The following is a 15,500-nucleotide window of genomic DNA, read 5'->3' as shown; positions in this document are numbered from 1 at the left end:
CAGGACTAAGCCTAGCCTGTATTTATCCCTCACTGGATTAAGCCTAGCCTGTATTTCTCCCTCACAGGACTAAGCCTAGCCTGTATTTATCCCTCACAGGACTAAGCCTAGCCTCTATTTCTCCCTCACAGTATTAAGTCTAGCCTGTATTTCTGGCAGGCTTTACTCCATGTCACCAATTTATATATGATATAAAAGGATCTCCCCACACTATATACCTTGACCCCCTCTGCGTTAGCGGGTATAGCGTGGGCACTGCTAGCACTCTGACCACTCCCAGAGCTTCGGCCACTGGTGGCGCTTCCTGTGCTGCCCATGCTGCTACGATCACCACCTGACACGGGAGCAAGAACAAGTTTGTATTAAACAGATCTTTATGTATGCCCATTACCAAAGCCCATTACCAGTTGGAGGAAGCAGTTGTGTGGGCTGGACCAATATTCATAGGAATACAGCTCATCAGTGGATATATGTGGATGGGAGACTAAGGCACAGGTTGCTAGCGTACCTCTCACCGGTCCCAATTGACAGTCGGCACCTGTGTCCAGTTTTCCTGGAATGCTGGGAGGTAAGTCCCACTCACAATGGCCAGTTCACAATTCTTATTAGGGGAGGGGGTTGAGGATAGCCTAGTGCTTCGGAAGAGTTACTGTAGGCAATCCTCCATGTGACAGTGCACCCAGCATGGCATCCCAATGTGTTTGCTTTGGGTTGCACAAGTCGGACATGGACTATGTATTATTGAATTGTTAGGCTGAATTCCCAAGAATATTAGTTCTGCCACAGTGACACCGATGTTCCCAGGATTCATATAAATATAATTTCAGTCCATAAAATAGCTCCCTGCACTGTGATGAGGTGCACAATCTACCCAGACTGTCATCTCCTGCCTCTGCAAGCTAAACACTTTGGCTTAACGGTCCTTTAAGTGTTGCATTAAGTTAATCTATATGTGTAGGGGGCATTCATGCTCTCACTAACTAAGATCAAACTGTACAAAATAAGAATTTACTCACCGGTAATTCTATTTCTCGTAGTCCGTAGTGGATGCTGGGGACTCCGTAAGGACCATGGGGAATAGACGGCTCCGCAGGAGACTGGGCACATCTAAAGAAAGATTTAGGTCTATCTGGTGTGCACTGGCTCCTCCCCCTATGACCCTCCTCCAAGCCTCAGTTAGGACACTGTGCCCGGAAGAGCTGACACAATAAGGAAGGATTTTGAATCCCGGGTAAGACTCATACCAGCCACACCAATCACACCGTATAACTCGTGATAGGAACCCCGGTTAACAGTATGATAACAACGGAGCCTCTGAACAGATGGCTCGCAATAACAACCCGATTTGCGTAACAATAACTATTTACAAGTATTGCAGACAATCCGCACTTGGGATGGGCGCCCAGCATCCACTACGGACTACGAGAAATAGAATTACCGGTGAGTAAATTCTTATTTTCTCTGACGTCCTAGTGGATGCTGGGGACTCCGTAAGGACCATGGGGATTATACCAAAGCTCCCAAACGGGCGGGAGAGTGCGGACGACTCTGCAACACCGAATGAGAGAACTCCAGGTCCTCCTCAGCCAGGGTATCAAATTTGTAGAATTTTGCAAACGTATTTGCCCCTGACCAAGTAGCAGCTCGGCAAAGTTGTAAAGCCGAGAACCCTCGGGCAGCCGCCCAAGATGAGCCCACCTTCCTTGTGGAATGGGCTTTTACAGATTTAGGCTGCGGTAGTCCCACCGCAGAATGCGCCAGCTGAATAGTGCTACAAATCCAGCGCGCGATAGTCTGCTTAGAAGCAGGAGCACCCAGTTTGTTGGGTGCATACAGGATAAACAGCGAGTCAGTTTTCCTGACTCCAGCCGTCCTGGAAACATACATTTTCAGGGCCCTGACTACGTCCAGTAACGTGGAATCCTCCAAGTTCCTAGTAGCCGCAGGCACCACAATAGGCTGGTTCAAGTGAAACGCTGATACCACCTTCGGGAGAAACTGAGGACGAGTCCTCAACTCTGCCCTATCCATATGGAAAATCAGATAAGGGCTTTTATAGGACAAAGCCGCCAATTCTGACACACGCCTGGCCGAAGCCAGAGCCAACAGCATGACCACTTCCCACGTGAGATATTTCAAATCCACAGTCTTAAGTGGTTCAAACCAATGTGATTTCAGGAACTCCAAAACCACATTGAGATCCCAAGGTGCCACTGGGGGCACAAAGGGAGGCTGAAATACGCAGAAATCCTTTGACAAAAGTCTGAACTTCAGGCAGTGAAGCCAGATCTTTCTGGACGAAAATCGACAGGGCCGAAATCTGGACCTTAATGGACCCCAATTTGAGGCCCAACGTCACCCCTGCTTGTAGGAAATGCAGGAATCGCCCCAGTTGAAATTCCTCCGTTGGGGCCTTCCTGGCCTCACACCAAGCAACATATTTTCGCCAATGCGGTGATAATGTTTTGCGGTGACATCCTTCCTGACTTTGATCAGGGTAGGGATGACTTCCTCCGGAATGCCCTTTTCCTTCAGGATCCAGTGTTCAACCGCCATGCCGTCAATTGCAGCCGCGGTAAGACTTGGAACAGACAGGGCCCCTGCTGCAGCAAGTCCTGTCTGAGCGGCAGAGGCCAAGGGTCCTCTGAAAGCGTCTCTTGAAGTTCCGGGTACCAAGCTCTTCTTGGCCAATCCGGAACCACGAGTATAGTTTTTACTCCTCGCCTTCGTATTACCTTGGGAATGAGAGGCAGAGGAGGAAACACATAAACCGACTGGTACACCCACGGTGTTACTAGAGCGTCCACAGCGATCGCCTGAGGGTCCCTTGACCTGGCGCAATTCCACCTGTGGTCTTTCCCACCGGTTTACCAGTATTTGGAAGACTTCTGGATGAAGTCCCCATTCTCCCGGGTGGAGGTCGTGCCTGCTGAGGAAGTCTGCTTCCCAGTTGTCCACTCCCGGAATGAACACTGCTGTCAGTGCTAACACATGATTTTCCGCCCATCGGAGAATCCTTGTGGCTTCTGCCATTGCCCTCCTGCTTCTTGTGCCGCCCTGTCTGTTTACATGGGCGACCGCCGTGATGTTGTCTGATTGGATCAGTACCGGCTGGTTCTGAAGCAGGGGCCTTGCTTGGCTTAGGGCATTGTAAATGGCCCTTAGCTCCAGAATATTATGTGAAGCGAAATCTCCTGATTTGACCACAGTCCTTGGAAATTTCTTCTCTGTGTGACTGCCCCCCAGCCCCGAAGGCTGGCATCCGTGGTCACCAGGACCCAGTCCTGTATTCCGAATCTGCGGCCCTCTAGTAGATGAGCCCTCTGCAGCCACCACAGCAGCGACACCCTGGTCCTTGCCGACAGGGTTATCCGCTGTTGCATCTGGAGATGGGACCCGGACCATTTGTCCAACAGGTCCCACTGGAAAGTCCTTGCGTGGAACCTTCCGAATGGAATTGCTTCGTACGAAGCTACCATTTTTCCCAGGACTCGTGTGCATTGATGTACCGACACCTGTCCCGGTTTTAGGAGGTCTCTGACTAGAGATGACAACTCCTCGGCTTTTTCCACTGGAAGAAACACTTTTTTCTGGTCTGTGTCCAGAATCATTCCCAGGAACAGAAGACATGTCGTCGGGACCAGCTGTGACCTTGGAATATTGAGAATCCAGCCGTGCTGTTGTAGCACTTCCCGAGAAAGTGCTACCCCCACTACCAACTGTTCCTTGGACCTCGCCTTTATCAGGAGATCGTCCAAGTACGGGATAATTAAAACTCCCTTCTTGCGAAGGAGTATCATCATTTCGGCCATTACCTTGGTAAAGACCTTCGGTGCCGTGGATAACCGAAACGGCAGCGTCTGGAACTAATAGTGACAGTCCTGTACCACAAATCTGAGGTACTCCTGGTGAGGGGGGTAAATGGGGACATGTAGGTACGCATCCTTGATGTCCAGGGCAACCATGTAATCCCCCTCGACCAGGCTCGCAATAACCGCCCTGAGCGATTCCATCTTGAACTTGAACCTTTTGATATAAGTGTTCAAGGATTTTAAATTTAAGATGGGCCTCACCGAACCGTCCGTTTCGGTACCACAAACATTGTGGAATAGTAACCCTTTCCTTGCTGAAGGAGGGGTACCTTGACAATCACTTGCTGTGAATACAGTTTCTGGATAGCCACCAACACTGCCTCCCTGACAGAGGGAGTTGCTGGTAAGGCAGATTTTAGAAAACGGCGGGGGGGGGGGACGTCTCGAGAGAGCCCACTGTGTGCTGAAATTTCTGAGACGGGCCCCCACCGTACCCGGGTCCGCCTGTGAAGCCCCAGCGTCATGCTGTGGACTTACCGGACGCGGGGGAGGACTTTTGCTCTTGGGAACTGGCTGTATGCTGCAGCTTTTTCCCTCTACCTTTGCCTCTCGGCAGAAAGGATGCGCCTCGAGCCCTCTTGTGTTTATTGATAATACGGTGCTTTCTTTTGCTGTGGGGTAGCCTGTGGCAAAATGTCGATTTCCCAGCCCGTAGCTGTGGAAACGAGGTCTGAAAGACCATCCCCAACAGTTCCACCCCTCAGCAAAATATTGTCCCTATCCAGGGTATCAATATTATCCGACAGGGAATCTGACCACGCAGCAACAGCACTGCACATCCATGCTGATGCAATCGCTGGTCGCAATATAATGCCTGTGTGTGTATATATAGCTTTTAGGGTAGCCTCCTGCTTTCTATCAGCAGGATCCTTTAGGGCGGCCGTATCCGGAGACGGTAGTGCCACCTGTTTTGATAAACGTGTAAGCGCTTTATCTACCCTAGGGGACGTTTCCCAACGTGACCTATCCTCTGGCGGGAAAGGGTACGCTGCCAATAACCGTTTAGAAATTATCAATTTCTTATCGGGGGAAGTCCAGGCTTCCTCACACACCTCATTTAATTCCTCAGATGCAGGAAAAACTACTGGTAGTTTTTTCTCACCGAACATAATACCCTTTTTTGTGGTACCTGGGGTACTATCAGAAATGTGTAATACATTTTTCATTGCCTCAATCATGTAACGGGTGGACCTATCGGAGGGTACACTAGTCTCATCGTCGTCGACACTGGAGTCGGTATCCGTGTCGACATCTGTGTCTGCCATCTGAGGTAGCGGGCGTTTTAAAGCCCCTGATGACATTTGAGACGCTGGAACAAGCTGAGTAGCCGGCTGCCCTATGTCGCCAAACCTTTTATGTAAGGAGCTGACACTGTCACGTAATTCCTTCCATAAGTCCATCCACACAGGTGTCGACCCCTCAGGGGGTGACAACACATTTACAGGCATTTGCTCTGCCTCCACATCATTTTCCTCATCATACATGTCGACACAGCGGTACCGACACACAGCACACACACAGGGAATGCTCTGACAGAGGACAGGACCCCACAAAGCCCTTTGGGGAGACAGAGGGAGAGTATGCCAGCACACACCAGAGCGCTATATACCACAGGGATATCACCTATAAAGAGTGTTTTCCCCATATAGCTGCATTATATTATACTGCACCTAATTTTGTGCCCCCCCCTCTCTTTTTTACCCTTTCTGTAGTGCAGGACTGCAGGGGAGAGCCAGGGAGCGATCCTTCCAGCGAAGCTGTGAGGGAAAATGGCGCCAGTGTGCTGAGGGAGATGGCTCCGCCCCTTTTTCGGCGGGCTTTCTCCCGCTATTTTAATATTTCTGGCAGGGGTTAATATACACCTATATAGCCTCTGGGGCTATATATGGTGTCAGTTTGCCAGCCAAGGTGTTATTTATTGCTGCTCAGGGCGCCCCCCCCCCCCAGCGCCCTGCACCCATCAGTGACCGAAGTGTGTGGTGTGCATGAGGAGCAATGGCGCACAGCTGCAGTGCTGTGCGCTACCTTGGAGAAGACAGAAGTCTTCAGCCGCCGATTTTCCGGACCTTCTTGCTTCTGGCTCTGTAAGGGGGACGGCGGCGCGGCTCCGGGAACGGACGACGAGGTCGGGTCCTGTGTGCGATCCCTCTGGAGCTAATGGTGTCCAGTAGCCTAAGAAGCCTAAGCTACCACCACTTAGGTAGGTTCGCTTCTTCTCCCCTTAGTCCCTCGCTGCAGTGAGCCTGTTGCCAGCAGGTCTCACTGTAAAATAAAAAACCTAAACTATACTTTCTTTCTAGGAGCTCAGGAGAGCCCCTAGTGTGCATCCAGCTCGGCCGGGCACAGAAATCTAACTGAGGCTTGGAGGAGGGTCATAGGGGGAGGAGCCAGTGCACACCAGATAGACCTAAATCTTTCTTTAGATGTGCCCAGTCTCCTGCGGAGCAGTCTATTCCCCATGGTCCTTACGGAGTCCCCAGCATCCACTAGGACGTCAGAGAAAATCATATAACAGATCAAGGGTACGGTATAAAGACAACCAAGACGCATACATATTTGTTGGGGTTATTTTAAGCAATACGTCTTACACAGACACCTGCAGCTCTACTGTGCTACTGGATTTGGGGATGGCATGGTCCCCTTACTTCTGCCCGCTGTCTAGATTCCAAAACCTATCCTGAGATTCCCACACTGTACTGCTGGCACATCTAGGGTTCTGCCAGGTAACTGAATAAAAAATAATGGAGATCTGATGGCAGACACACAGTGTAGAGAAGTGAGGATGAATAATTCATGAGACAAATAGGCTGATGATGGGGATAGGCAGTTGCTAGCTGTGAAAAGGTCCCATGAGGCTTAACAATAGCAACTGCCCATTAACCCACTTCACAGGGCCTGGAGAACGCTGCACATTCCTCAGCGCAGCCCCCTGGTGGTGAAGGGATTAATAGTAACTAGGGGTGATGATTATTACTGGAGGAAGGCATAACTTGGCAGGAGAGAGGGAGAAATCTATTAGTGGGTGACAAGTTATTCTTCTCACTGTGTTAAAAGCTGTTAGATCAGATATTATCAGGTACTCCTGTTTTATCAGTGGGATAACAAAGCCAATGTCGTATATAATAATGATAGCCCGGATAAGCCTTGGCCTAGGCTCAGCAATGGGCCCTCACCCCTACTCTAGGAAATGATTGTGGTGTTATTGTGCTAATACGTGTTCCACTGTCACTTGCGCTCCCCTTTCGGCCGCTGTAAAAAAAAATTAACCGTTGTTGTTTCCAAGCAAACGTAAATAACAAGTCTTAGACACAGTTTAATAATGTGTATAGAGTTCTCTCCAGGCGAATGACCTTTCATTGCAGCTACAAGGTGCATGAGAGAAAACATCCCAATACTGTTCCTTGGGGGTAATTCTGAGTTGATCGCAGCAGGATTTTTGTTAGCAGTTGGGCAAAACCACGTGCACTGCAGGGGAGGCAGATATAACATGTGCAGAGAGAGTTAGATTTGGGTGGGTTATTTTGTTTCTGTGCAGGGTAAATACTGGCTGCTTTATTTTTACACTGCAATTTAGATTTCAGTTTGTACACACCACATCCAAATCTAGCTCTCTCTGCACGTTATATCTGCTGCCCACCCTGCAGTGCACATGGGCCCTCATTCCGAGTTGTTAGCTCGCTAGCTGCTTTTAGCAGCATTGCACACGCTAAGCCGCCGCCCTCTGGGAGTGTATCTTAGCTTAGCAGAATTGCGAACGAAAGATTAGCAGAATTGCGAATAGAAATTTCTTAGCAGTTTCTGAGTAGCTCCAGACTTACTCAGCCATTGCGATCAGTTCAGTCAGTTTCGTTCCTGGTTTGACGTCACAAACACACCCAGCGTTCGCCCAGACACTCCCCCGTTTCTTCAGACACTCCCGCGTTTTTCCCAGAAACGGCAGCGTTTTTTCGCACACACCCAGAAAACAGCAAGTTTCCGCCCAGAAACACCCACTTCCTGTCAATCACAGTACGATCAACAGAACGATGAAAAATCCTCGTTGTGCCGTGAGTAAAATACCTAACTTTTGTGTAAAATAACTAAGCGCATGCGCTCTGCGAACCTTGCGCATGCGCAGTAAGCGACTAATCGCAATATAGCAAAAATCGGCAACGAGCGAACAACTCGGAATGACCCCCATGGTTTTGCCCAATTGCTAACAAAAATCCTGCTGCGATCAACTCAGAATTACCCCCCTTATTACAAGTCAGACACAACACTGTCTGCGATCCCAATCCCCAGATCACCACTCCTGAGGAAGATGTTTTGCTGGCTTTTAGATTACTGCTATTTATCACTGTAACCTCACCCTCCGTTCTCAATACAACAGAATGAACGGGAAGTGAAAGCCACTTGTATGGTGAATTGGGAGTTAGGTATCAGATCACGCAATACATATACAGCCTGTGTCTGCGTGCATCTATGTTCAAATTAATGTTGGACAAATGTGACTTTAGTGAGGTGCACCTAACAGCAGGACTTCCCACCTCTGTAATTATTACACTGTCACGTCTCTTGTCCTAGTATTATGTCTTTGATTTGCAGTGATCTATAACTGCAGTGCTTTAATCTGGAAAAGAACCATTGTTGTATTATTTACACCTAGGAAAAACAGAAGGTGGACATCAGACTATATACACTTATCATATTATTGATCCACAGGGATGAGAGAACAGTGTTTCTATAGGATACCTGCAAACGGTTTTCTCAGAACCCAAATATCCTCCGGAGGGGCCACAGAAGTGTGGCCCGGAGACATATGAGATGGGCTGGAGTCTGATCCTCGGGAACCTTCATAAACAGGTGAGAAAGTAAAATGTGAGATAAGTTCACAAACTGTGATTAGTAGAAGCCTTATGAAGATAGAGGGTTTGGGGAAACTATGAGATCACCAACAATAATAGAGTACTTTGGACATGTATAATTACACGCAACCCGTCTGGCTGAAGGTAGCCATTTACGTTAAATGCAACCGTCCATAAGAGTGGTACAAATGCTATTTGTGACTCGTACACAATTTCATGGGAGAGCGCATGGATCTGCAGACGTCTGTAGAGGACATAACGTTCCACCACCTGAGTTCAAAGACTTAAATTCTCCGAATGATCAGTGATGCCAGAAATCCAACACTGTCCCTGTACGTATAATGGAACGCATTTTTTATGTTTCAGTTGCATTTCTAGGGGAAAGAGCATTAGTAGACCCGCGGAGAGTCTAGTAATGCAATTCCCTATAGAAATGCAACTGAAACCAATGTTCACTCACACACACAAAATCGTTACATGTAAAAGATTCAGGGGCCGATTCAGACCTGATCACTAGGCTGCGTTTTCACACAGGGGGCGATCAGACACAAACTGTGCATGTGTATGCACCGCAATGTGCAGGCGCGTCGCACGGCTACAAAGCGGATCGCCGCTCAGCGATGGGTTTGTGCGAATAATCCATTCGCACGGGCGATTGCAAGGAGATTGACAGGAAGAGGGCGTTTGTGGGTGGCAACTGACCGTTTTCAGGGAGTGTTTGGAAAAACGCAGGCGTGTCCATGCGTTTGCAGAGAGGGTGTCTGACGTCAAATCTGGTCCTGAACAGCCTGATGTGATCGCAGCGGCTGAGTAAGTCCTGGGCTGCGCAGAGACTGCACAAGATCTGTTCGTATAGCTCTGCTGCACATGCGATCACACACTTGCACAGGCTAAAATACACTCCTCCCGTAGGCGGCGACTATCCGATCGCAGGGCTGCAAAAATCACTGCCCAGCGATCAGGTCTGAATTAGCCCCACAGCCCCAATGTCCCCTCTCTGACATGACTGATTTAAGATGTAAATAAGACCAAACGGAGCTGTAATTTATAATAACAAAAGTGTTAAAGGGCATGGGGACTAATTCAGACCTGATCGCAGCAGCAATTTTTTTTCTCTAATGGACAAAACCATGTGCACTGCAGGGGGGGGCGGGGGTATGGGCTGATATAACATTTGCAGGGAGAGTTAGATTCGGGGGGGGGTGTTCAAACTGAAATCTAAATTGCGGTGTAACAATAAAACAGCCAGAAACAATATAACCCACCCAAATCTAACTCTCTCTGCACAAGTTATTTTTGCCTCCCCCCCCCTGCAGTGCACATGGTTTTGCCCATTAGCTAACAAATTTGCTGCTGCGATCAGATCTGAATTAGGCCCATAGTGTAGTGATGCAGTGTAACATATATGGTATAGGGCATGTAGTGTAGTGATGTAGTTCAGCATGTAGGGGGAGGTAGTGTAGTGATGTAGTTCAGCATGTAGGGGGAGGTAGTGTAGTGATGTAGTGCAGTGGATAGGGTAATGTAGTGCAGTGATATAGTGTTATGATATAATGCAGTGATATAGTGCAATGTATGAGGGGACACAGGGTGGCATGTAGTGGAACACGTTGCTGGGGGGCATGTGACACTTAGGGCTTTTGGGGCACATAGGTGAATATTGTCCAATAGTATCCCTTTTTTACACAAATTTTTGATAATCTGATTTTTTAGTCTGACAGGGTTGGTTTGTGTTTTTTTTTTTCTTGAAGGGGCGCCAAATTACTGCCTTGCCCCGGGTGATGAAAATCCTAGTTTCGGCCCTGACTGCACAAATATCGGCGCTGCATCTACCTCTGTGCCAGTTAGTTACTGTCTCTAGGCCAGACACTGAATGATCCCATACACACAGCATAACTCCATCATCAACCAAAGAGAATTAACAAGATAACTAGCAGTAATAGAAATTAAATACTTGATCCATGGAGGTGCTAAGTGATGTGGGTCTATGGACTAGATTTACTGGGAAGCGGCTTTTGCTATCTCTGTCAGGGAGTTTGGTCACAGTCTGTCACTCATACTCACAGTGAGTGGACACGCTGAATCACTTTGTAATCTTAAATTCTATACTATTGTCTTCTACTGTACTTTACTAGAGTTTCCCGGTGGCTGTCTCCAGACTTCTCCAACCCTCCTGAGCTGGGAGGTGAGGGCGGGGAGCAGTCAGTACTTGAACATCAACCAATCAAGTATGAGAAATTCTGCACGTAGAGAGCGACTGGGAAACAGTGGCCGATGCTCGTTCTGTAGCGGTGTGGTGCTGCAGCAGATGAAGAGGCATATGTATCAAAGCTTGCAGAGTGGAGAGAGATTAACGACCAGCCAATCAGTTAGTGTCATTTTTCATACAGTCTGACAGTTATGAGCTGATTGGTTGGTACTTTTTCTTTTTATCTCTATGCATACTTTTATACATTTGCCCCTAAGTCTTATTTCCTTTATCTGTGCATTCAAGTCAAATCAACCCTTGCAGCACCACATTGCCTTAGCGCTACCAAAGTCTGATAAGTAATCTAAGCCGCCTCTAGCACCCGGCAGCATTCCAGCCCCAATACCTGATTCTTGCACCCCAGAACCCTACTCATATACGCTACAACCTGGAATTTTACACCACGAAAGGGAAAGCTCAGCAGGGAGTCGCCCGGCACAGCCTGCCCACAGAAGACGGCCCTGGAGCAGATGGTCCTAGAGCAGAAGTAGGTTGGAGTTTTTCTGTTTCCACCTTGTACATATTCCCTTGTATCCGGAAATCCACAAATGGGAGAACATTCCCTTTTTACGGGTTTTTTGAAAAATATGGGTAATGTATATGGTGGATAGGGCGCACTTGCACATTATACAGGGCCTCATTTTTTGGCGAATGTAAATTACTACTTTTTCAATGCCCTGTCCGGCAAGGCATGCTGTAACCTGTAGTTCCACAATAGATAGGGACCAACAGAGTTCTATAAATGTAACAAAGTGCTCATTTATTTAACAAGTTTTGACATTAAATAAATATGTACAAATGATCTTACTGGACAAATCTAAATGCCAGAGGAATAACTCAAAATAGAAAAATCCAAGTAGCAGAGGAATACCTCAGAATGTTACCCACACAAGAAACATACATTTTCACTAACAGCTTTTACAGTAATAAACGTGACCATCACCCTCTATAGTGAGATTTGTCCCTATGTGTCATCCGTCCACCTTCCATAATGGTCAGCAATTCATACTTTTCCAGCCAATCCAGCGCCGGTCACATGATTGTGGATAGAAATGGGCTGTCAGAGGGACCGGATTTCGGTCCCTCTGACAGCAGCAGCGGAGGGAAATTTCCCTTCCCTGCCGCTGCTAACACTGTGTATCTGACTGTCGCATCCTGTGCGACCAGGTCAGATAAAGCACTTGCAGGCATGCCAGGCAAGTGGTTAAACCATTCAATAGCTCCTTGGGATCGGTATGAAATACCTCCAATCAAAATCCCGACGGTCGAAATCCTGACAGCAATTGACCAACGGTCAAAATTCCGACAAAGTCAAAATCCCGACATGGACAAAATCCTGACATTTAAAATACCGACAAGGTCAAAATACCGACCTGTAAAATGCCGACAGGTCAAAATACCGACATGCGTTTTCATTGGGGTTTGTGTGTGTGTCGACATAGGTCGACATGGACACCATGTAAGTGTACCGCATCCCCTCACATGTCTCGCCATGCTTCGGGCACACTATTATATTCCCCCTCCAGTTCCACTGGGATAGTAAAGTATGAACAAGTCGGTTTCAATGAAAAAATTATGAAAAGCTCATTTTGACCTGTCGGCATTTTACATGTCGGTATTTTGACCTTGTCTGTATTTTAAATGTCTGTATTTTGTCCATGTCGGGATTTTGACCTTGACGGGATTTTGACCGTCGGTCAATTGCTGTTGGGATTTCGACTGTCGGGATTTTGATTGGAGGTAAATTGACTGCATCCCAGCTCCTTTATTTACATTGGACTGCCAATGTTCTCTGAAAGGAAAATCCCAGGCATGTGTCACCCCTTTCCATCTCTTCCACCGAGCAGAGCAATTGGAGATCTGGGTGATTAATATAGAGGGAAAGGGGAGAGGGATTATTAGGAAGAAATGACGTAGAGTGTTGTCCTTTCAGCAACAGAACTCTATGAGACCGAGGACCTGATTCAGAGATGGACGCAGATCGCTGCATATACAGCTAGATCTCCGCCCAGCATGTGTGGCGCTGCCTCCCGATGTGTCCGCATCAAATTAAGGTTGACCCCTGGCAGAGCAGCATGGCTGCGCTGTCAGGTGGCCCGCCACCGTTTTTTTATATCAGAGCAGCTGCATGTGACGTCACCCAGCCGTACCGAAAATGCTCCTGCCACGCCCATGTTTGGCCCGTCCCGCCTGTGAAGTGTCGACGTCCCCCCGCCGCTGTCAATCACCTTGCAGCAGCAAGGTGTAGGGTTGTACACGCGCACTGCGGCAGGTGCTCGTGTGCAGACCAACAGAAAGCAGCCGCTGCGCACAGACGCGCGGCTGCGTTCGGATCTGAATGACCCCCAGAATCCAATAAGTGGTATCTCAATATGACTAAGGGGTCTATGTACTAAGGGGGTGATTCAGACCTGATCGGTGCTGTGCGTTTTCGCACAGCAGGCGATCAGGTACTAACAGCGCATATGTATACACCGCAATATGCACGAGCGTCGAATAGCAACAGGTCAGCGACAGGATGGTGCGAAAAATCCAATCGCATGGGCGTTCGCAAGGTGATTGACAGGAGGCCGATTGTGGGCGGTAACTGACCGTTTATTGGGAGTGTATGGAAAAACGCAGGCGTGCCCAAGCGTTCTCAGGGAGGGTGTCTGACGTCAGCTCCGGCCCCGGTCAGCCTGTTCTCATCGCACTGGAGGAGTAAGTCCTGGGCTGCGCAGAGACTGCACACAGTGGATTTTAGCAGCTCGGCGTACGCATAGGATCGCACACTTGCACTGCGAATATATTTATCACTCTCCAAAGTTTGATAAATCTGGGCCTTAATCTTTCTCCATATTATCTCTCTTCATGGCTTAGTAAATATACCCCATAGTCTTTTGGGGGTATATTTACTAAAGAGCAGGTTTATAGAAGTGGAGATGTTGCACAGTACAACCAATCAGAGCTAGCTATTACCTTCTAGAACAGGCATGTCAAACTCGTGGCAATCCTGCTGTTGTGAAACTACAAGTCCCAGCATGCTTTGCCAGCATACCTTCCACTGAGCTGATAAAGCATGCTGGGACTTGTAGTTTCACAACAGCTGGAGAGACAATATGTTGCATTGTGAGCCACTATTGTAGTACACTGTGAGACACTATTGTAGTACACTGTGAGACACTATGAAACAGTATAGTACACTGTGAGACCCTATGAGACAGTATGAGGGTATGCAGTCAGTATACTGAAAGTCGGGAACCCGGCTGTCACAATACCGACGCTGGGATCCCGACAGGGCCACCATACCAACGTAGGTATACCAGCGAGATAGGTGATTCCCCCTCTATGGGTGTCCACGACACCCATAGAGGGAGAATTGAACCTGTGGTGAGCATAGCTCTCCACCGAGCCCGCAAGGAGCTTCGTTGCACTCACCCCCTGCCTGCATTCCACTACTCGGGATGCCGACGTTGGGATCCTGACGTTCAGCATCCTGGCAGGCGGAATCTCATACCGATCCCACTATGAGATACTATAGTACACTTGCTCTCTTGCAGTCTAGGAAACTACATTGCATTGTGAAGGATGTGGCGTCAGGAGCTCAGTCCAGATAGTGAGTAATAAATACTAAGCCCGGAGCACCGAATATCCGAAGGATTGTGGGAATATACAAGATGAATGATGTGGCCTAGGATAATACATCCGCTAAAGCTTGTCTGTCGGAAAACAGCTGATCGATGTTTGGCTCCGCTGTATGTGATGAACTGGAAAATGAGCCAGTCGCCAGACAAAAGCCGATCATTACAGGTGGAAGAGAGACGGTTCCATTTTTAAACCTCAAAAACATTGCAAACCTTAAGGGATTTATTTACTAAGATTCTGCTTTATAGAAGTGGAGATGTTGCCCATAGCAACCAATCAGATTCTACTTATTTATCTAGCACCTTCTAGAAGAGGCATGTCAAACTCATGGGGGTAATTCTGAGTTGATCGCAGCAGCAAATTTGTTAGCAATTGGGCAAAGCCATGTGCACTGCAGGGTGGGGGGCAGATATAACATTTGCAGAGAGAGTTAGATTTGGGTGGGTAATTTTGTTTCTGTGCAGGGTAAATACTGGCTGCTTTATTTTTACACTGCAATTTAGATTTAAGTTTGAATACACCCCACCCAAATCTAACTCTCTCTGCACGTTATATCTGCCCCTCCTGCAGTGCACATGGTTTTGCCCAACTTCTAACAAAATTGCCGCTGCGATCAACTCAGAATTAGGCCCATAGTGTACTATAGTGTCTGACAGTGCACTATAGTGTCCCACAATATACCATGGTGTCTTATAATGTACTATAGTGTCTCACAGTACACCAGTGTCTCACAGTGTACTACAGATCTCTTAGTGTCTCACAGTGCACAGTAGTGTGCCACAGTGCACCAGAGTGTCTCACTGTGTACTATAGTATCTAAAGGGGGGTACACACGGAGAGATCCGTGCTTAAAATCTAAGCAATCTTGCTAGATTGCTTAGATTTTAAGCACGGATCTGCCGTGTGTATGCC

The 15,500-nt window shown here is 47.9% G+C and overlaps 1 protein-coding gene and 1 long non-coding RNA gene across 7 annotated transcripts in view; one reads left to right on the top strand and one right to left on the bottom strand.

The window, feature by feature from the left end:
* CASKIN1 (CASK interacting protein 1) overlaps nucleotides 1-15,500 on the bottom strand; it is a 411,436-nt gene that overhangs the window by 31,727 nt on the left and 364,209 nt on the right. For 5 of the 6 annotated variants that reach the window (XM_063934707.1, XM_063934706.1, XM_063934709.1 and 2 more), the window contains 2 exons: nucleotides 8,604-8,702; nucleotides 219-334 (listed from right to left, as the gene is read on the bottom strand). In XM_063934707.1, the coding sequence (XP_063790777.1) occupies nucleotides 219-334; nucleotides 8,604-8,702 (215 nt within the window). The remainder of the gene's footprint in view (nucleotides 1-218; nucleotides 335-8,603; nucleotides 8,703-15,500) is intronic. The other variant, XM_063934708.1, reaches the window with a different exon arrangement.
* LOC134945436 (uncharacterized) overlaps nucleotides 1-15,500 on the top strand; it is a 107,496-nt gene that overhangs the window by 45,432 nt on the left and 46,564 nt on the right. Inside the window, exon 2 of the long non-coding RNA XR_010182119.1 lies at nucleotides 8,574-8,714. This is a non-coding gene — a long non-coding RNA (uncharacterized LOC134945436). The remainder of the gene's footprint in view (nucleotides 1-8,573; nucleotides 8,715-15,500) is intronic.

The sequence above is a fragment of the Pseudophryne corroboree genome, chromosome 7, assembly GCF_028390025.1.
Source record: "Pseudophryne corroboree isolate aPseCor3 chromosome 7, aPseCor3.hap2, whole genome shotgun sequence".
Taxonomy (NCBI): domain Eukaryota; kingdom Metazoa; phylum Chordata; class Amphibia; order Anura; family Myobatrachidae; genus Pseudophryne; species Pseudophryne corroboree.
Note: the sequence above shows the minus strand (reverse complement) of the source record. Positions and strands in the feature narration are given on the sequence as shown.